The sequence below is a fragment of the Neolamprologus multifasciatus genome, chromosome 7, assembly GCF_963576455.1.
Source record: "Neolamprologus multifasciatus chromosome 7, fNeoMul1.2, whole genome shotgun sequence".
Taxonomy (NCBI): domain Eukaryota; kingdom Metazoa; phylum Chordata; class Actinopteri; order Cichliformes; family Cichlidae; genus Neolamprologus; species Neolamprologus multifasciatus.
The window spans coordinates 42,518,422-42,541,597 of NC_140445.1; the positions used below are offsets into that span (position 1 = coordinate 42,518,422).

At 41.0% G+C, this 23,176-nt stretch overlaps 1 protein-coding gene across 3 annotated transcripts in view; it reads right to left on the reverse strand.

Moving 5' to 3' along the window:
- The window catches only part of LOC146514979 (metabotropic glutamate receptor 8-like), a 129,798-nt gene continuing 106,622 nt past the window's right edge, over positions 1-23,176 (reverse strand). For all 3 annotated transcript variants that reach the window (XM_085164633.1, XM_085164632.1, XM_085164630.1), the window contains exons 8-11: positions 21,400-21,539; positions 20,203-21,138; positions 6,979-7,225; positions 1-6,217 (exon numbers count right to left, since the gene is read on the reverse strand). In XM_085164633.1, coding sequence (XP_085020759.1) covers positions 6,168-6,217; positions 6,979-7,225; positions 20,203-21,138; positions 21,400-21,539 — 1,373 coding nt within the window. In that variant the 3' untranslated portion in view covers positions 1-6,167. The remainder of the gene's footprint in view (positions 6,218-6,978; positions 7,226-20,202; positions 21,139-21,399; positions 21,540-23,176) is intronic.

Below are 23,176 nucleotides of genomic sequence, written 5' to 3' on the forward strand. Positions count from 1 at the left end.
TTCAGTTCCATTGGCAGCAATATCTGTGCCCATACCATAACATTGCTTCTGCCATATTTGACAAATGATGTGATGTGCTTCCAATTATGGAATATTCCTCTTCTTCTTCATACTTTCTTTTCCAATCAGTCTGGTTCAAGTTCATCTTGGTTTCTTCTGTCCAAAATGTTTATTTTTCAGAAATGCTCTTTTAGTTGTTTTCTGGCAAAATCTAATCTGGCCTTGCTGATGAGAAAAGTGTCTTTAAGTCAACTGCTCAATTTATTTTGAGTGTCTGAAAAAGGGGAACTATGTTGTAACTAGCTGTAATTCCAAAGCATGCACAAAGTTTGGTAAACCCCTTGAATTAAAGTTGAATGTCTATACTTCAATGAAAACTGCAAAAATTGTGTCTAATACAAATTATTCAATCCAATTCAATTCGATTATATTTATATAGCGCCAAATCACAACAGCAGTCGCCTCAAGGCGCTTTATAGATCGTACAATAATAGATACAGAGAAATAACCCTTGTGAGCAAGCACTTTGGCAACAATGGAAAGGAAAAACTCCCTTTTAACAGGAAGAAACCTCCGGCAGAAACAGGATCAGGGAGGGACGGCCATCTGCTGCAACCAGTTGGGGTGAGAGAAGGAAAACAGGATAAAGACATGCTGTGGAAGAGAGACAGAGATTAATAACAGGTACGATTGAATGCAGAGAAGTCTATTAACACATAGTATTATGGAGCTAATTGCCTCCGGAGTCATATGTAGTTGTACATATGATTCTAAGCTGATCCATTTTCCAGCACACACTTGAGGGATCAGAATGGTCTTTTTCTGCTGTCTGTATGTAACGAAATGAGTAGCTGTGTTTCCGCTTTCTTCACACTCATATATATGCATTTAAAAAAAATTCTTGAAGCAGTTTTCCATGGTTTATAAATAGGCAAGTCAGATGCCTGTGTGATGCCAGTGGCAGATTTCTCATGCTAATCATGAATTTGATTTACATGCTGATATGACGAGAATACCAGTGAATGATCTGTGACCAGCCTTATTTGAGTATGAATACGTCAGTTCATGTTTGCACTGGTATTATGTTCAGTTCTATTCTGTTCCAAGACTAATTTTCAAAGCCATTTCTATTAAAAAAAAGTTTCTGATGGTGAGACTTAAAAAGATTACTTCTGTTACTTTAAACACTTCTGCTACTTCACTAAAGATGGCATTTTGGTTTCAATTAAAAACATATTTTATTCCATACAGGCTCAGGTCATAAATCAAGAATGTGAAATGCAAAACTGAGCAGTTTTGGGTTTCTGTGTTCCACTTTGACAAATCCACATCTTAAAAGTTCTCTGTTCAGACTCATTTATTCAAAAATAAAAAATACCAAGTCAACAAAGACATTTTGAATTATTTATTGTGATTTACACTTTCACTTACATGCACTACCAGTTTGATAAAATGATTTAGTACATTTAGAGCATTTACCCAGCTGATGGCAGAGACTGGTAGACAATTTTGCATAACACCAATAAGGCAAGATTTCAGGATGTCCTAAAACTTCCTGAAAAGGCTGCGTTGGTCCAAAATGCGGCAGCAAGTGTACTGCGTGACTATAAAGAGAGAGCATATTTCTCCAATACTTTTTCCATTAGTGTTAAATTAGGTTTAAACCTTTCCTTTTTGACAATGCTTATAGTTAGGGGTGGATCAGGTGACCCTGAAAGCTCTCTTAGTTACACTGCAATAGGTTTATTGAGTGTTTCTTCTTTAGTCACCTTTTTTAACTTATTATATGTTGTTAGCACACAACTCTGCATGTAGTCAGTAGTTATTGTTAATGTCTGGCTCTCTTCCACAGCGTGATTTGTCCTGTCATCTTCCCATCACCCCCAAGTGGTCACAGTAGATGGCTTCCCCTGCCTGCGCTTGGTTCTGCCGGAGGTTTCTTCTGTTAAAAGGGACCATTTTAATGTAGTATTTCTAAGGGGTCCAAATTATACCAAGAAAGTACCCCACACATCTATACACTATCTGCACCAGCCTGAACTGCAAATACAATGCACGAGGCATCCATGTTGTTTATCCCAGGTTCAGACCCGACCATCTAAATGTTGCAACCAACTCAACAGACCAGGCAATGTTTTATTTCCAGTCTTCTATTGTCCAATTTTTGTGACCCTATGGAAACTGTAGCTTCAATTTCCTGGTCTTAGCTCACAGCAGTGAGACTCAATGTGGTATTTTGCTTGTGTAGCCCTTTTGCTTTTTTCTTTTCTTCTTTTGCTTTTTATTTGACTGTTGATATAAAATTCCCACAAAAGCTGCTGCCTACTGATGATGCCTTGCTCCCCCTCTCACTGTGTGTAAAGTTTCCTGCACTGCCTGCCAATGGAGAGTTTTCTAAAACTTATGTCCCCACCTCACACTTTTACAATGGACTGTTTGTCTTTGTAAACAATAGCCTCTGTTAGAGAGTGTTCAAAGAGTCAACAAATGAATAGGTTGATGGTAGGTGTTTTATTCTCTGCAATACAGCTTTAAGACGACGATGTCTGATTGCAAGCTCAAAATAAAATGACTACTACTAGCCTCACAGGCTATATGTATTACAAGCACCATTATTACTAAAGGAAGCTGAGAAGTAACTAAACATCTTAGACACTGAGCAGGAAGATGCAGAAGGGACAGGTGAAGAGGCCATGCTGCTAGCGAGTTGGCTATGAATTAAGCTAAGCTAGCGAACCCTAAAGACAGTGAATGAATATTGTGAATATTGTATAATATTGTTGACATAAAAAAGACACTCACATGTGTTGGTAACCCTAGATTTATTTGGCACTTGATTATTAACAGTCCACTGGTATAATGTAGCTTGAAATTACAATTGACCCCAGAGTGGATAGTTTGCCTGAAGCAAGCTAGAGTTTGCATTCAGAATACGTTACTCACACTGAGTAACTTAACGGAATACGTTACAACTAAATTTTGGGGAATGTATTCTGTATTCTGTAGTGGAATACATTTTAAAAGTAACCTTCCTAACACTGCCTGAGCACTCACCACCAACCCTCTGGTTAGTAGATGGCCTGCTAACCCTCCAGAGCTACAGCCATCTCAAATAGTTCCAAATAGAAAAGATGGTGAGAGCAGTAAGTTGCAGTTACTGGTTTCAAACCAGCTGCAACTTAACCATTACTGCATCTTGTTATGTTAAGTATGTGGTAGGTTAAAGACAAACTGTAGTTCTTTGTTAAATGAACTGAATGTGAATAACTCAAAGCAGGAAGTACAATCTCTAAAGTATGTGTGAGCAGCCAAACCTGGTCAAACAGGAAATATTAAAACATAACCTCTATAGAAATTTAGCTGAGCTGTTTCATCTTCAGTATTATATTCATTGTAGTTCTGTTCTTTCAGTTGGCTGCAAATACAAGAAATGAGAGACGTCCGGGGAAAGTAGTCTGGATGCTTCATCACTCAGACTCTACTTGTTCCTTTTTCCTGCCAGTACATGCAGAAATATTCATTACATGCACGAGGAGTTCTCTCCAGCAGCTTGTATTGATTCCCCCCTCTCTGATTCCACAGAATGTATTGATCCCACTGACTGTCTTTTTTGTATTGAGATGCACACTGTGCTGAATTTCCTGCCAGGTTGTTAAGATGTTGAAGGTCAAATCCAGTGTAGATAAAGTTACTGTTTCTTTCGTACTAAAATATAGTAGTTTTTTTTAATCTTATGTGGATCTTGTGGTGTTGGCTGATTTCTCACATTTCCTCTATTGTATATCACATGAAAGTTATTCTCTCTTGCTAATGGAGAACTCTCCTTTACATGACCTTCTTCTAGTGAGTCTCTGGACAAATGCCCAGCAGGTGTTGCAGACAGGAACCATTTCAGTGATCTGCATGAGCAACTTTACTTAACTCATATTCACTAGAATGAATGGTTTCATACGTTCTCCGTGTAAATACTGAGGACTACCAGCTGGTCTTTGTTACTAGAAGACAGCATAAATCGATTAAACTGAGATTAGTCAACCTTTTTCCAATGTCTTGTGGAAGCACTACTCTTTTTTTATCTTTGGGAGCACAACACTGAAACAACAACAAGGCTTCTGTGAGAGGCCCCAGTATCAGTATGGTATAAATATGGACCCAACTTTAATGTCAAAAAAGATAAATCGATGCAGTTTTTTAACCCTGACAGAATATCCACTATACTATTACTACTATTAATAGAGCACTGCATTGCTGGAATATAAATTTAACTAACGAGATTTCCAGTATGAAAGATTACGCTAAACCTTAGCAATTGAGCTTACTAACTGGTGGAATTTTTTTTTATCTATTATAAACAATAGAAAAATATCTGTAACCATTTTGACAAATGAGCTCATGTAGGCCCACTACCTGCAGGAGGCCTGCTGCCTGCACATTAAAGTTTTCATCAGCAGGGTTGTTTACTTGCCCCTTTGGGCCGCAAACAGGTTGTGACTGTGGTTTACGCTGTATCCAGCCTTCTTGGAGTCCCTGGCTTTAATGGTCAGGTGGGCAATGGGGCAGTGAGACCTGGAGAGGTGTGATTGTATTTAATTTTGTAAATAGAATTTTTTTACTGGCTAGCCACACTGAAAAAAGAGAATGCACCTGTTTGCTGTAATGCCCAGGTTTTTAGAGCACTTTAAAAATGATGTTTGTGTGGAGAAGAGTCTGTTTAAGTTGACAGTGTTGATTTTTTGATTTTTCCTTGTTGGGTCAGGTCAACAGACTCAGTGGCACAATCAGCTGGCAGAGCAGATGTCCATTTGATATGGTGAGCACTATTTTATGCAATAAAAGTATTTTCCCAAGCACATACAAACACTTTATACGTTCAGATTACCATATATGTCACAACACAAACATAACAAAATTTCTTATTGAACCATGTTAGGAATCCTAACATCCATCAGCAGGTCTTTAGGGAAAATAGGTTGACGTGTGTGTGACAGACCAAAAAGAAAAGAAGCCTCCAGAGAAGAGATGCCATACTTTTGGAGACCTTATTCACATGCTTTGGTTAAGGATTTCTTATATCACTACTTCTTACTGAGTGGATTACTTCATATTAAAAGGGAGGAGAATTGAAGCCCAAATGTAAATGAAGAAGACTGTAGAGTAGGGTTCCATGTTTCAAATTAACCTTCCATGTCCACTTTAAAGACTCTTTCTTTTGCTAACAAATTGGCCCTATTGGTCTTTAGAAAGAGATGTTTAGGACATTAATTGGATTCACTTTTGAATCTACGACCACCTTAATATACACTTATTTTATTCAGTAGCATTTCCCTAACACCAGGTTGCATGTTGACATAAGAAATCAACCCACCCTCTATCAAGAACATTAAGAAAATGCACTCCTGAAGCCTTGCACTTAGGAATCAGCAGTGTTTCCATAACATAAACTTTTTGTCATTGAGATGACAACGCCAGTTTGAAATAAATGGGAAATCAAAAAGTTGCCACAGCCATTATGAAAAGAAAAGTTTTAATTTTGTCCATTTATTCTTTTTCAGACTTCCCCCTTCAAATAGAACAAACAATGGCTACGACTTGAGAAACATTCTTTTATTATAAATAGAGCCTTTGTATAAAAAGTGCATGCGTTAGTTAAACCATGGCATTTAATCATATCACAACCAAAACCTGCCAACCAGTTAGTCAAAAACAGTGACAGTATCATCTCAAAATGCACGTCAATGGACACACAACATCAGACAAAATCAGAATTTTCACAACCACTATTAAGTTGTTTTTGTTGTCAACATACAATTAGAATAGCAACAAACACAGTTGGTCCCCACAATTTCTTTCAGAAGATTTTTAAAAAATGTATTTAAACAACAATTTTTCTTGAGTCTCCAGTTACCATCTTCTTGTTCCCTTAATGTTTTTCAGATGGATTTTACTTTATTTTTAGGCTTTTTGCTCCGCTGAGGTCTGTTCCCTGCTGTCTGTAAACAGAAAAAACCAAACAAACACAAAAAACTCCACAGACTCCCTCTGATCTTGAAATTGTTCAGAGTACCTTGTTTCCGTCATAGCCTGTGGTGGTGTCCTTTCCTCAAAATCTGACAAAAATGTGCATATTAAATGTCCCAAAAGGTCTTTGTGCCAAAGTTGTTATATCTTCACATCGCATGGTTGGTGTAGCTCACATAGGTCGTTTTTGGAGGTGGCACTAACAAGAGGATAGAAAACAGCAGGTTTATGAGTTGAGATACTAGAACAGCAACAGACAACTCTCACTCTTCTCTATTGGTATTTTTTTTTTTTTTTGTCTCTTATGGTTTTATCAATCTTCTTTAGCCACAGTTCCGCTGTATATACCTATATGGTAAGATTATGATTTGAATAATTCTAACATAATTCTTGGATTCTACTGAGACCAAAAAATGACTGATAATTATATTCTGTATACCACCTTAATTCTTATTTCTCTTGGAAAATTGAATGTTTATTACTTCTGCAGCATAAAAGAAGACCTCTTTTATCCTGTAAGAACATCAGCCTTCTATAAGGCAGAGAAATTAAAAGTGATGTGGAAGCTCCTGCTTGTTAAAGAAAGAAGAGCAATTCAGTCAGCATATCTCGAATGAGTAAACAATCTGACGTCTCGTGATTTTCTGCTGATGGACTAAGAAGGAGCTTTGAAGTGTAACTCTGAGCTATAAGCAGTTTTGGCTTCAAATCCAGTCTCAGGTGACGTGTAAATAAACTCCAGCCGCTTCATGTTAAATGCTTATTACTGAAGAGAAGAAAAATATAACAATATATATTTAACAAAATATATATTTTCTTGCATATCTGCCCGTTCTAACTGTTTCTAACAACAATACTTTTACCATAATTTAAAGGATAATGTTTAACTAGATCATCTTGTTCCCTGTCTCCTCCTGATCTTTTAATGCCAGCTATCAAACATCTCCTGGTCACACTTACCACTAGCTTCCATACCCTCACAAAGCTCAGTCTTCACTTCGCCGTTGGGCCGCTCAGCTGCCAGGTGTGACAGCTTGCTGGTCACAGTGGCAGCGGTGACGATGGCCTTGAAGCTGCGTTTACGTTTGGGGACGTTCCGCTCGGGGTGGAAGATGATGATGTACACCTTTGGCATATAGAGCATGCCCAGAGAGACAGAAGCACTGAGGCTCAGAGACACCGTCAGTGTCGCCGTCTGGATGTACATCTGTGGATAAAACAGAAGGAAGAACTGGCTGAGAATGAGATTCAAAGAGGCAGTACAATGACCAAGACATCGACCTCCTAATAATGCTCAACTGCGGTGCAAAGAAACTATGAAACAGTTGGTGCTTTTAGTGACCTATAATAATTCCAAGGATTACTTTAAACAAAGTTTATATTAAAAATGGACGTTTAATTTCAGTGATCTAGTAGCTCATCCATCTCACAATCATTCCCAATTCAGAGATTAATGTAATGTGTTAAATATAGAGAGAATGTGATTTGATATTTTGTCATTTATTGGCTGTACTGCACAAACCAATGAGAAGCCAAGAAGGCTCGCATTAATCTAGTTCAACACTAAATTAAAGTGTTTGTATTATGCATTATGAGTAAGTATTATGATTACTGTAGTAACTGTCATTAATGTCCCCTGTTTCCCTCTGTTCAGTGACAAATCAAATTCTTCTGATCCTCACAGTTTTGGCTGTAGAGTCAGGATAGGAGGAAAATGTGTTAAGTGCGCTACCATGCCCTCAAGGTCCATCCGAAGAATGAAAGAGACCCTAGGAAGAATTTTTTTTAGAAGAGCTAATTATTCTGGCTGTTATAATAGATAGTTTTCTGAAGGCCTTTTCTATACAGCCTCACAGTGCAGCCTGTTATTAGTATAATTTCATAAACCATATATATTTTTTTTTATTATATGGGTTAAACTTAAACGTACTTAATTTTAACATACCTGATTCTATTCTGATCAGTACTAAACAATATTTGTTATCTTTTCTACATTTTTATTTTGATTTATCTTTGATTGAGAATAAAGGGAATTTACTACTAGCAAATAAGGAATAGTGCTATTTTGGCACTCTGATCATTTTTAACAGATAAGGCTGGATGTTGAAACCTTTTACCACCTCTCAGATGTGATGACAGGGGAAAGTCAGGGGGACTTCAATCTCTCTCTGCCCCACTTCTCTCGACAGTACTAAAATGTTCTTTTTCACATAATGTATGTTTCATGCTCACATGCAAAAAATAACCAAAGCGTCCAATGATGATGTCAGTGTATGTAGAAGTATTGCTGAATGGTGATGATCTAGAAACTCCCGCTTCAGAGTGGTGTAAATAGTTTTTCTACTTGCTGAACTGTATGATGTCAGTGAAAGGTGATATCTTTAATATAAGACCTCAGTCACACAGGCCTAGAGATTGCTGCCAGAGAAAAATGTGCAATCCTTGGCTAGTTGAAAAACGAGGTGAAGATGTTAGAGGGTGCTGGCTATTGCTCTGTGAAATCAGTTGGAACAAGGGTACTCTTTGTGTTTACTTGGTTGCTTGTTAGGTTGCTGCATTTACCTGTGTTCTGGCATTAGCTGCACTGAAGCAGTCAACTTTTCTGCTAACTAACCACCAACTGGAAGAAACCAGAGGCTGTTCAGCTTCAAACTAAAAGCCTTATTTGTTGAAGTGGTAAGGCATAAATTTTACTTTGAATGGGAACTCTTCAGTTTCACAACTGCTTAATAATTAGTTGTTAAGTAGTTGCAGACATGTTGTCATCTCCTTGCAAACAAGTGACAGTGACCAAGTCAATAGTACGTTTTTTGCAACCAATTTCACCCAGCAGCAAACAACCTGACAGTCAGTGTTGGGGAGTAACGGAATACATGTACCGCCGTTACGTATTTAAAATACAAAATATGAGTAACTGTATTCCGTTACAGTTACCGTTTAAAAAGGTGGTATTTAGAATACAGTTACTTTGTTGAAATGAATGGATTACACGGCGGTACTTCCCTGTTTCATATTGTGGTGGGTCAGGACTGTTTGGGTTTTGTTTGACAGCTACGTTCTGTTGTTCCAGGCGGCAGCGTTACGGTTGCCATGGTTACAGGGTGACGCTCTCTCTCTGCGTGTTTCCTGGGTGAGAGAGGCCTTTTTGTTGTTGTTGTGCTAAGCTAATAGGCAGAATGCTACAGGTATAGCTCTAAAGAATGTAGCATCATAGGCAGTGTAGTCCGTGCTGCAGGGAGAATGGACTGCCATACACGTTATGTATCTGTGAGCGAGGGAGGGAGAAAAAGGCGAGTGAAAAAGTACGAGCTGTCATCGAGCAGAAACGGGAGCTGGAAGCGTGTAAATATAATAATAACCACTGCAGCCAAGAAGAGAGCCTGACGAGCCCAGTTGTAAGTAAGCTATTAAGACTCGACTGTACGCTGTGTTCGTGTTTTCCTCCGAAAACAATAAGTTCTGTTGGAGCAGCCTTTCAGCGCCTCTCTCTGTCTCTCGCTAGCAAAGTTGACCCGGACCTTCAGTAACAGTAATAAATCACAGCAATAGTACATTCATGTAGTTGTAAACAGCATGATAATATATGAAGTAATCCAAAGTATTCAGAATACGTTACTCTCATTGAGTAACGTAACGGAATACGTTACAGAATACATTTTGGGGCATGTATTCTGTAATCTGTAGTGGAATACATTTTAAAAGTAACCTTCCCAACACTGCTGACAGTGGATAAACTGAAATACATAAGATAAATGAAAATTATTTTGAACTGCTAAGAAGCCTCTCTACTAGCGACAATAAAAACATGGAGCTGAAAATGAAAACTATGAGTGACGTAAGGGCGATCCTGGCTCAAGAGTTGGGAGTTCGCCTTGTAATCGGAAGGTTGCCAGTTTGAGCCCTGGCTTGGACAGTCTCAGTCGTTGTGTCCTTGGGCAAGACACTTCACCCGTTGCCTACTGGTGGTGGTCAGAGGGCCCGGTGGTGCCAGTGTTCGGCAGCCTCGCTTCTGTCAGTGTGGCTACAATGTAGCTTGCCATCACCAGTGTGTGAATGGGTGGATGACTGGATATGTAAAGCGCTTTGGGGTCCTTAGGGACTAGTAAAGCGCTATACAAATACAGGCCATTTAGCATTCAAAGTTAAACATACACAATACTAACTTAAACAATATTTGTCCTTCTAAAACTTTGGCCAGAAGGGGTGAAAGAAACAAAAAACTATTTGGCTCTATTGGAAAAATGTACAAAAACCAAATAATGAATTATTTTGCACCAGAGAGTACTGATTTCGAGTCAGCTATTGAGAAAAACAGTAACTCCTGTACATTCAGGTGGATTTTATGCAGCAGAGACATGAGCTGCTGCATGAATAAAGTAGGAATAGCTGAGCTGGAAAACCAGTTCAAGTGAAACAATGAAGTCACAGATCAGGTGGACATCACTGCAGCAATTTTTCTCCAACTGCTTTAACTGAACCAAAATGAAACACTGCAGCATTGAGCAGATTCTCGGATTTAAATGGAGAGCATCTTTGTGGTCTCAATTGAAACAGGAAGTATTAAAGTGTTTGTCTTCTCCATCAGCTGACAGATGTGCTGCAGTCTGTGTTGGGATGAAAACCAACTGTCTGATGCAGCAAGGAAATTGTTGACTCAGTTAACAGAGTGAAAGAGAGAGAGAACAGTTTTCAACCTGACTCAAGCACACACACACACACACACACACACACACACACACACACACACACACACACACACACACACACACACACACACACACACACACACACAGGGAGCTCAACCAGGCACCAAAAAGCTCATACCTGCCTTGCAACATCTGTCACAGCACACCTTCTCTTATGCTCCCAAAACAGAACGCCACCTGCTGTTACTGACTGTTTTGACACCAACTTCATTACCATGACTACCACCTCAAGGAAGCAGAGCCGGGTTAATGGCCCTTTTAACCGATTGTCAAACTGACAGCTGAATTCCTCAGCGGTGCTCTGCTCAGCCACCAGGAAAGAGAGGAAGTAAAGGGGAGGAAGGAACATTGGTGACAGATGGTGAGTTCCGTATTTAAAAGCCCAAAACAAGTAGGTGGCAGTGATTCCAGTGATGCATTAAGGAATCGTTATGAAAATGCACGACACAATTAAAGTATAGAGAAAAACAAGTTCTTAAGTAATTTATGTGGCCTCTTAGATATAAACTGTTACTATAAAACCAGTGTTTGAAGGTCACAGTAGTCTAATAATAAGTGTTAGGAAACATAGAGAAAAAAGGTAAGCCAGCAGCGTACTCATAGTTACGCACTGGTTTTTAAAGGAACATTTTAACGTAAAATGGCATTACAATTATACTCTCAAATATAGTCTTAGTCTACCAAACTTTAGATTTGTGCAAAAAGGATATAGGTTATCCTGTTATTAAGCCTAACAGAAATAGCCAATTTTCAGGATCAAATGCTCCCTGAGTTCTTCAAATCAAACTGAACTTGAGGTGCTGAAGGGTAAAAAGTAGGAGTGCAACGATACACAAAATTCACAGTTCGGTTCGATACTTTTGTGTCACGGTTGGATATTTTTTCGATACAAAAAAAATGTTCATGCCTTTTTAATTTGTCATTTATTAAAATTATAAATATATATTTTAACTCAAAAGTACAGTTTTTAAATTTAATGTTGCTGAAACAACAAAATGATAAAAAAAAAATCTATCTGATCAAGAAAACACTCCATCTTCATCCGCTTTATCCGAGGCCGAGTCGCGGGGGCAGCAGCCTAAGCAGAGAGGCCCAGACCTCCCTCTCCCCAGCCACCTCCTCCAGCTTATCCGGGGGAACACCAAGGCGTTCCCAGGCCAGCCGAGAGATATAATCTCTCCAGCGTGTCCTGGGTCTGCCCCGGGGCCTCCTCCCGGTGCCCAGAACACCTCACCTAGGAGGCGTGGAGTGGGCACTCCACCCTTTTCCGGCTGGGAACCATGGCCTCAGATTTGGAGGTGCTGATCCTCATTCCCGCTGCTTCACACTCGGCTGCGAACCGTTCCAGTGCGAGCTGGAAGCCCCCACCCGATGGAGCCAACAGAACCACGTCATCCGCAAAAAGCAGAGATGAGATTCTGAGGCCACCAAAGCGAAAGCCTTCCACCACTTGGCTGCGCCTAGAAATCCTGTCCATAAAAATTATGAACAGAACCGGTGACAAAGGGCAGCCCTGGCGGAGCCCATCACCCACCGGGAACGAGTCCGACTTATTGCCGGCAATGCGAACCAAGCTCTTGCAACGGTTGTATAGGGATTGAATGGCCCGTAGCAATGGGCCAGACACCCCATACTCCCGCAACACCTCCCACAGGACACCCCGAGGGACACGGTCGAATGCCTTCTCCAAGTCCACAAAACACATGTAGACTGGTTGGGCAAACTCCCATGCACCCTCAAGTATCCTCGAGAGGATGAAGAGCTGGTCCAGTGTTCCGCGACCAGGATGAAAACCGCATTGTTCCTCCTGTATCCGAGGTTCGACTAGCGGACGAACTCTCCTTTCCAGCACCCTGGCATAGACTTTCCCGGGGAGGCTGAGGAGTGTGATCCCCCTGTAGTTGGAACACACCCTCCGGTCCTCCTTCTTAAAGATGGGGACCACCACCCCGGTCTGCCAGTCCAGGGGTACTGCCCCTGATCTCCACGCAACATTGTAGAGGCGTGTCAACCAGGACAGCCCTACAACGTCCAGAGCCTTCAGGAACTCGGGGCGGACCCCATCAACACCAGGGGCTCTGCCACCAAGGAGTTGTTTAACTGCCTCAGTGACCTCGCCCCCGGAAATTGGCGGGTCATTCCCCTCATCCCCAGACTCTGCTTCCTCCTCGGAAGACGTGTCAGTGGGATTAAGGAGGTCCTCGAAGTATTCCTTCCACCGCCTGACAATTTTCTCAGTCGACGTCGATGTCTCAGGACAGGAAAGCGAGAAATCACTCATCTTTGGAAAAGAGAGTTTATTACAGAGAAATGGCTCTTTCCAAAATAAAAGCTATACTATACGCTTCTTCTGGGCTATATTCTCAGCAGCATATTAAACATATCAGGTCCCCATAAGGAGAATCATGTGCTAACGGCTGTCTAAATCAGCGGTCCCGGGCCTCGGACCGGTACCGGTCCGTGAGTCGTTTGGTACCGGGCCGCGAGAGTTGAGGCTCAGATGTGAAATGTATAGTTTTCAGGGTTTTCAGCGTGATTTTCGTTTTTATTGTTTACTCGGTTTTCCTTGGTCTTTTCACGTGTGTTATGAATAAATTTTCTTTTTTTCGGTACCGGTACTAGTTTTATTTTGTTGTATTTATCTGCGACACCTTAAAGGCCGGTCCATGAAAATATTGTCGGGCATAAACCGGACCGTGGTGCAAAAAAGGTTGGGGACCGCTGGTCTAAACGATTCAGGTAAAGTTTGTAGCATGCGCGCTTGTTGTTTTTGTCTGCTTCCACTTGTCTTTGCACTAGGATGATGTCGGCGTAAATGTGCAGACATATTCGTTCTGTTCCCACTAGTGCTGTCAGTGTTAAAGTCGTTAAAATGGCGTTAATGCCACAACGCGGCAAATCTCTGTTAACGAGTTACCGCGGATCGCCCTGTGCATGGGGCTGGACGGCGTCAACACGTTAACGAGCTAACTGCGCTAAAGCACTAGTTCCCATCAATGTAACTGAGCATTGCGTAGCACATCCAACATACAGTTTTACTTTTGTCCATCAGGGTCATGCTTCACATGAAAACCAAAATAGTTCCAAACGCCAGATCTGAATGAGGGTGGGGGAGGTTCAATTTGCCATGTTGCAATGAGCTTAGCTTCTGTCTCACTAGCTTACGCTGTGCTCAGTGGATCTGCGCTTGACAGTGCAGCCTAGGTGGAGTAGTCAAATGCAGATCCACTGAGCTCTCAACACAGACAGTATCGTCAGAAGAAAAGTTGATAAAATAAATTAAAAATTTTGTATTGTTCGATACATATGCGTACCGAACGGAAAGCACTGTATCGAACGGTTCAATACCAATACGAGTATTGTTGCACCCCTAGTAAAAAGGTCTCGAATTCTTTAAAAACTCCAAAAAAAGTGATCAGTGTAGTATTTCTTGTTGGTGATAAGCATTAGGACAAAAGAGGTCTTACAAGTTGAGCAGATTTAGAAGTTAGCAGTAAGCTACACAGTTAACGTCCTAAAGACCTTACTGTTTGCAGGTCATCTACTAAGTTAGTGGTTGACTGCTCCAGGCTGCATGCCAAAGTATTCTTAGGTATGATACTCAACCCTGTTGTTCTCCAATATGTTCATCGGAATATGTGTGAATGGGAGAATGAGGAATGTTACATAAGGTTCATTGAGTTCTCAAAGCAGAGTAGAGAAACTCTATATAAGAACCAGTCCATTCACCACTGCTATTACTTTGGATTTTGGAGTATCTGTGAAATTATGCTAGTTCACATGATCTGCCACTCCATGGCAAACTACAGATACATTCTTAAGCTATTTCCAAACTGGAAGTAATTTGCTTGTCGCACATTGCTTTGAAGCTAAAGGCCAGTCACGTACGGACAGTCCTCCAGCTAGGACTCCAGCATTGTAATGTACTATACCATACATGCCATACCAACTTCATTTTTAAAGCACTTTGGGCATTTTCTTTGGTCTTCAGACAATAATTCTGATTGCTACAGTGCCAGACAGGACAGGCAAAAAAAAAAAAGCACTTTAGCAAAAAGTAAAAATAACACCAATTAAAAAACTATAATAAAAACAAAAACAAGCAACTATAAAACAACAAAACAAAATCAAAAAAAGTAAGATCAATGTCTCATGATGGGTTGAAAAGCCAGAGAGTTTTAAGATGAGTTTCAAAATGGACAATGTAGGTGATTGTCTAATGTGCAAAGACAATTTATTCTATAATCTGGGGTCAACAAAAGAAAATACCCTCCAAACTTCCGCTTTTTGTGCATGTATGAGCAGCTGGTCAGATTACTTGACCTTGGACATGTATGTGTGTATGTGTATGAGTAAAGCAGCTCAGAGAGGTACCACAGGCCAAAACTATTTAAGGATTTAAATAATTTAAGGATTTAAAAACAAAAGAACTTTAAGAGGGATTCTAAAGTGCACATGCAGCCAATGGAGTGTTGCCATAATAGGCTTAAGGTTCACTTCTCTACACACTGCAGTCAAAAGTGGCATTTTGAACCAACTGGAGATGTGAGAGGGAAAACTGTCTAACTCCTGCATAACCTCCTCAGGCCCAGCCTATTCTATTATGTCCTCTGTATGGACATTTGTTTTTGGTCAATATCTTGTGACTTATTTGAGCTATCTTACTAAGTCCTGATGTATTAAATAGAGGACATCTTGGGCTTTCCACTGATATCTCATGTGTTTGAGTAGCCCCTTTAGCTCCAAAGAGGCAGCAAATCACAAATAACATTAAATTAAATGGGAATATTCTTTTTTTTTTTTCTTGGTTCATATAGCGCATTACAGTAATCCCACAGAGGCATAATAATGTCACAGTACTGGGTCTGGGACACAGTGTTTTGTGTTTCTTGATTAACTGATATTCTTTGTTTTAGTGTTATTCATGGTTTTGGTTCTCCTTATTGTTCTCTGTGTGTATGGTGTGTAAGGAAAACAGGGCTTAATGAAACGAGGGAATGGGACACAGGAGAAGAGCAGAGAAGGAACACGAGACTGTCAAAGTAAAACAGGAACCAAGAGACATTCACAAAGATGCAGACTTGACACTGAGACATGGAGACAAGAGGGAAGGGTGACTAGACATGAAACGTGGAACACAGGGAAGGCAAAGTAACAGAAACCAAACAGAAATAGAAAATAATAACCATGAATAACACTAAAACAAAGAATATCAGTTAATCAAGAAACACAAAACACTGTGTCTGTGAAGGTTCTCAGTCATCCAGGTCATCGTAGTCAAAGGAGCTTGCAAAGAAAAGCGTCTGGACTTCTTTAAGTTACTTGAAGACGTTTCACCTCTCATCCGAGAGGCTTCTTCAGTTCTAGGGTCAAATGGTGGAGAGTCCCAGATATAAACCTGGTGGGAGTTTCCCCCCACAGAGGGACAAAAGGACCCCCTGATGATCCTCTAATCGCCTGAGCCAAGGTGTGGAACTGGGTGTGGGTCCCAATCAGCCAGAGTTTCGGGTGAGTTTACACACATGTAAAGGAAGCACTCAAAACGTGCGGCTATCCTAAATGGGCATTCTTAAAGTCAGCAAAGAGGCACAGAAAAGAAGATCAGACACCAACGAGGGAGGATAAGAAGGACAGACGCAACAACATTGTCATCCCCTATGTAGCCGGTGTATCAGAGAAACTCAGGAGGGTTTTCTCCAAGCATGACATCCCGGTGTACTTCAGACCCAGCAACACACTCAGACAAAAACTGGTTCACCCGAAAGACAAAACACCAAAACACAGACTTAACAATGTGGTGTATGCCGTACAGTGCAGCGAGGAATGCCCAGACCTCTACATTGGAGAGACCAAACAGCCACTTCACAAGCGCATGGCACAACACAGAAGAGCCACCTCCACAGGACAAGATTCAGCAGTCCATCTGCATCTTAAGGATAAAGGACACTCTTTCGAGGATGCCAATGTTCACATTTTGGACAGAGAGGACAGATGGTTTGAAAGAGGAGTGAAAGAAGCCATCTATGTCCACTGTGAGCGACCATCTTTGAACAGAGGCGGTGGTTTACGACACCAACTCTCTGCCATCTATAATCCAGTTTTGAGATCCCTTCCCAGACGCCTTAATGCCCACTCACACCCTGGGCCATCTGACCTCAGGAATTCGCATGATAAGGTGGGGCCAGGTTTCACAATGAACTCACCCGAAACTCTGGCTGATTGGGACCCACACCCAGTTCCACACCTTGGCTCAGGCGATTAGAGGATCATCAGGGGGTCCTTTTGTCCCTCTGTGGGGGGAAACTCCCACCAGGTTTATATCTGGGACTCTCCACCATTTGACCCTAGAACTGAAGAAGCCTCTCGGATGAGAGGTGAAACGTCTTCAAGTAACTTAAAGAAGTCCAGACGCTTTTCTTTGCAAGCTCCTTTGACAAAACACTGTGTCAACACCTCCATTGGTGAGGCTGCTACACTGAGTTGTCGGTAAAGGTGGCTGGTGCCTGTCGTGGTGATAAACCCTGAACCAGCTGGTGTACACTAGAGGTGAAGGGAGTGATCAGGCGGAAGAAGGCGTCTTATCGGGCTTGGTTAGCCTGGGGGACTTTGGAGGCAGCCAATAAAATCAGTGAAAGGAATACCTCAAGGAGCTCCTTAATAGGGCTGCCACAAACGATTATTTTTATAGTCAACTAGTCACTGATTATTTTTGCGATTACTTGACTAATCAGATCACGTATCCACTGGACGTGAAACATACAGCTTATTGCACCAGCATGCATCTGCTCTTATATAACTATCATTAGCTTACAGCTTTAAGTGTTTAAGGTACGTGCTAACTAAAAATAAAGACAAGACGAAAGTTTATTAAACTTTTAATGAAATTTGCAGATTGTCTCGGTGGAGTTTAATAAACTCAGCCGTCTGCTCCTTTCTATCTAAAATATAACAGGACTTTGGAGTAAACTCTCGACCATCTCTGTTTAATCAGTTTTCTGTTTGACGATTATTCAGCTGTGTAAAAACTATAACTTTAATCTCAGCCAAACCGATTTACTCAGGAACAAATAAAACACTGAAAAAAGCCAAACAATAACATTTTTAAAGTTATCTTAGTGACTTATATATCATGTTTAACCTGAGTAGTGAAAGACTGCGGTGGTCTGAAAATGATGTGCCGAGAGTTTGCTGTTCTCGCCGGCTCTAGTGCGCCTTGAACCCCGGCTAGCTATCGAGCTGGTGGGTAACAGACATCTCCGAAAACGTTGGAGCACTTTTGCAAATATGTAATGTCTTGATAAACTGAGCAGATATTTGAAGTTTGCACAGCTACATTCTAGCCTGAAAATATCTTATAAGTTTATTTTGTGACCCAGAAAGAGTAATAAGAATAATATTTAAACTAAGTAGCTGCCGCCATTGTTTGAAACTGGAATTGGCTGGGCTGCACTATAAATTCTGGGATATGCTGGGCCATGAAGGACACCTGACCTGATTCCCTTTTGGTACGGATCAGGTAGTGACACCTTCAAATCTGGGGAAATGAAGCACGCATTTGGAAGCGTCTTTGAATTTGGACAGCCTTCGCATCGCTGTAACGCAATCGGCCTACAAATGCAGCCTCCGGAGGATGCAGCCCCTGAATTTGGACAGCTACGATCTTGGAGACTGCTTCTTCCTCTTCTGGGTTTAAGGGCAGGTGGCATCCTTGTACATGCGGTGCTGCCATCTTCTGTTTCAGTCCGTTATTACACTCTTAAATCCTACTACTTATTCCTGCGTCTTTCAGGATCTTACAAAGCTTCAAACGACGCAACCACTTGGGTGGTTTCAGAATTTCATCTCTGCTTTTTGCAGATGATTTGGTTCTGTTGGCTTCATTGGGTGATGGCCTCCAGCTTGCACTGGATCGGTTTGCAGCTGAGTTTGAAGCGGTGGGAATGAGAATCAGCACCTCCAAATCTGAGGCCATGGCCAAAAGTGCTGGCTGGCCTCGCCCATCCAGGACGGGCTCAGAGTAGAGCCGTTGCTCCTCCACATCGAAAGGAGCCAGTTGAGGTGGTTTGGGTATCTGACAAGGATGCCTCCTGAAGGAGGTGTTCTGGGCATGTCTCACTGGGAGGAGGCCCCGGGGCAGACTCACGACATGCTGGAGAGATTATATCTCTCGGCTGGCCTGGGAACACCTTGCTGTTCTCCCGGACAAGCTGGAGGGGGTGGCCAGGATAAGTGGAGGAAGAAGGATGGATGGATGTAAATTTGAAAAATCATGAATAACAATAATAATAATTAGAATTTTCAGTTCCTGGAGAAATTGCATTGGGATAGCAATAACACTAAGTGCATTACTCTTTTCTGGCATTGTTGTATTATACTCAATAGCATAGCATTTGTGTTCTATTTTATTCTATTTTATTCTATTTTATTCGATTGTATATAGTATTTTATTTATTCTATTCTATTGTGTACAATTCAGCCCCCTGTAAGTTGATTTTCATTTTCATCAAAAAAGTGTGGGTCTTTTCATTTTAAAGTTATCCAGTTCATATCATATTAGATATCCAACATGAATTCTTTCCTGTTAAGATATTATACATCTTGAAAGTGTTCTATGTTTTTTGTTTGTTTTTTTAGCAGTGTAAAGCACTGTGTAGTTTTTCTTTGGACATTGGCTCCTTTTTCACTCATTTTAAATCCAGTCCTTTTCAGAGGAATGTCTTTTTCTTAGGCCAGTTAACTCACTGTCTTTCCATGCTTCAATGAATCATTAAAGCATGAAAGGACAGTGAACAAATATTGTAGTTACACATAGCAGAAAAATTAGAAAACTTTTGAATTCTATCTTTTGTTACAGCCTGTTGAATCTAAGAAAATAGCAAAGATAACACATTTATCTTGAAAGACATAAAATAGCATTCTTGCACCAACAAAGAACTATTAGTTGAACCTTGGCATATCTCACTATATTTCCCATTTTTCAAGCAAAATATAATTAAATGATTAATGGTTAATTAATGGTGATTAATGGTAAAATGGCCTATAATTACAGATGATGATGTCAGTAGATATTCAAGCAGATCCTGTACATCAACAGCAAAAGCTCTAAGCACTCTGTTTCAAACTGTTTTTTACTGGTGGAGAGGAGATATCCTCCTTACTATGGTCATCTCAGGCACAGAACACAGAAGCCACACTTACCTGGTATTCTGGCATTGTGATTTTTCGGTTGATATAAAGGCAGGTGGAAAAAGAGCTTGTTACATGCAGTGAATGAATTAACAGGTTTTATCTAAGCCCAATATAAGATACATTATGATTTTCTATGAACTGGTCTTGTGTCATTTATCATTTGTGTACACACAGCATGTGTGAGAGCATATTTAGACATGGCTGATTTTTCTAGTTTCTATTTGGAAACGCTGTTAGATGGGTAAATATTACATAAATATGAAGGTGAATTATGCTGATGTGCACCCACCCGCTCTGCTGACTGTGCTGTGCCAAAGAAGATAGGGATGAAGGCAAGCCAGATAATACAGGTGGTGTACATTGTAAATCCAATGGGTTTGGCTTCATTGAAGGTCTCTGGTACACTTCGGGTCTTGATAGCATAAACAGTGCATGTGACCATCAAGAGAATGCTATATCCCAAGGAGCAGATAAGTGATAGGTCAGAAATGTCACACTTCAGGACACCCCGTGCATTCTCAGGATCCTGTGTGCGCTGCTCCCCGTAGTCCACAAAGGTATGTGGTGGGTCAGTGGCAAACCACAGGAGGACACCCAACAGCTGAACTGAGATGAGTGAGAAAGTGATAACTAGCTGCGAGGCTGGCGAGATGAAGCGTGGTGCTGTCACTGCCTTCTTTCCCTGTTCGAAGATGCGATGGATACGGTTAGTCTTGGTGAGCAGCGCAGCATAACTGAAGCACATTCCAAGGCCCAGAAAAATGCGGCGGAAGGAGCAGACGACAATATCAGGAGCAGCAATCATGGGGAAGGTGATGATATAACACAGGAAAATACCTGTCAGCAGGACATAGCTCACTTCCCGACCTGAGGCACGCACAATGGGTGTGTCATTGTAGCGAATAAAGGTTACGATGATAAAGGTTGTAGCGATAATGCCTAGGACAGAGATGAAGACAGGCACCACTGCCCAGGGCGAGTGCCACTCTAGCTTGATGATGGGGATTGGTTGGCAGCCAGTACGGTTTTGGTTGGGCCTCTTCTCGTAGGAACAGAGCTCACAGGTGAACTCACTGGCCTGGAAGTGGTATCCCTCGCAGCGCTCACAATGCCAGCAACACGGCACACCCTTTACTACTTTCTTCCTCTCACCAGTGCGGCAGGGCAGGCTGCATACTGAACCCGAAAGGGACAAGTCCCCAGTTGTCCACTGTAAGGCCTCCATCTAAGGAGAGGGAATAGGAAACTAAGCACTCGGTACCATCATAGTTGGGTCTAAATCAAAGTTCAAATATATTATAGAACTGCACACAGCAACAGTTTTTAGATAGAGCTAAACAGAACACAATCAAATAAAATACTGATTCTTCTTGATGCAGTGCGAAGAATCAAATTGAGAAACACAAAAACTCTTTCTCTGCGCTTGACTGGGGAGCATATTTGTTATTTTCATGTTTTATACCCCTTGCAAGTTAGCGGCCCTTACATTTAGATGCAACTGATTGGTCCAGTGCCCGATGACCTTGTACTCTGCCACCGACCTGTTGTTGATCTGATATTGGAAGATGTCATAGCGTCCGGGAGCATCCCCATTCTCATTAAAGATGACTGGAGTCCCTGCACTTCCTGAACAAAGCAACAAAGCAACAAAAAAGAGCAGAACATTCTGTTTTCAGAAATTGATGGAAAAGGGAAACACAAGATAAAGAGTTATCCTAATACGTGGAAAGAGACGTAAATTTGGAAAGAGAGAGATGTCACATTAAATTAAAAAAGGGGTATTGATAAAATAGTGCTAGAAAATACTCAAGTTTAAAATTAAAATCTTTAACTGTATATTTATTTTATAACTTATATGCACGTTTTAAGCAATTTGGAGTTTAATGTTCTCCAGATGTCCTGATTGATGATTTGCTGATGGTCACAAAGTAATCCATTGTAACAGGAATTCAAATACCACTAATTATTAGCAAAAATTTAACTAAAATCTTAGTAGCCTATTTTTATGTCAAAAAATTTTGTTTAATCAAATGTAATTCTTATTCCTGCCGTTTTACACTTGGGTGCAAATCGCAAACTGGAGGTCAACATCTGATGAAGCCAACAGAATAACATCGTCAACGAAAAGCAAAAATGCAATCTTGAGACCACTACACCACTTGGCTATGCCTAGATGTTCTATCCATAAAAACTATGAACAGAATCAAAACAATGAGTAGTCCTCCAACACACACCAGAATAAACTTACTGCCAGCAATAAGAACCAAGCTCTTTACAGTTGTACAGGGACCGAATGGCCTGTAACAGCTGGCCCATACTCCCATACTCCATACTCCAAAAGCACCCCCTACAGGATATCTGGAGGGACCCGGTTAAATCCCCCCTCCAAGTCCATAAAATACATTAAGCAGGCTGGGCAAATTCCCATGCACCCTCGAATATCCTTGAGAAGAGTAATGCTATGTCCACACGTACACGGGTATTTTTGAAAACTGAGATTTTCTGTTTCAGTTTTTTTTTTAAAAATCCCATCCACACGTGCAGTTTTGAAAAATATCTCCGCCCACACGTAAAAGCCAGAAATGCAGTCAAATGTTGTGAAGAACACGCCAAATCCTAGCTGTGTAGAAATGTCGGCCAATCAGAAGTCTAGAAGCCTTGGAGGGAAAGAGTAAACAGAGTCTTATGCAAACCTTAAGTGCTTCTGAAATGTTTTTGTGTTTTTCTGGAAAGGCAGCTAATTTTGTGTTACTTTTCAAGTGCCTTCATCATTTCAAATGTTAATAACCAAAAACAGCATTTTGGCTGGTGTAGGAAAGAACAAAATGCATACAGCATGCATAAATTTTAATTTAAAAAAATTAAATATACTTGCAACAATGCATCAGTCAAATGCCATTAGTCCTTCAGACAAATGATGTTCTCCGGGGGGCCATCAAACTCAGACTTACATTGCACATAGTCCACCGGATTTCTAGACAAAGAAGCGTGATTTGTCACTCCCAAGAGTAAGTCCCCAGTGCACTATTGGCATTGTGCCTTACAACACTGCACCACGTTGCATTGTGCTTGGTCATGTAAGGCAGCGGTCCCCAACCGTTTTTGCGCCACGGACCGGTTTATGCCCGACAATATTTTCACGGACCAGCCTTTAAGGTGTCGCAGATAAATACAACAAAATAAAACTAGTACCGGTACCGAAAAAAATGTATTCATAACACACGTGAAAAGACCCAGGAAAACCGAGTTAACGATAAAAACGA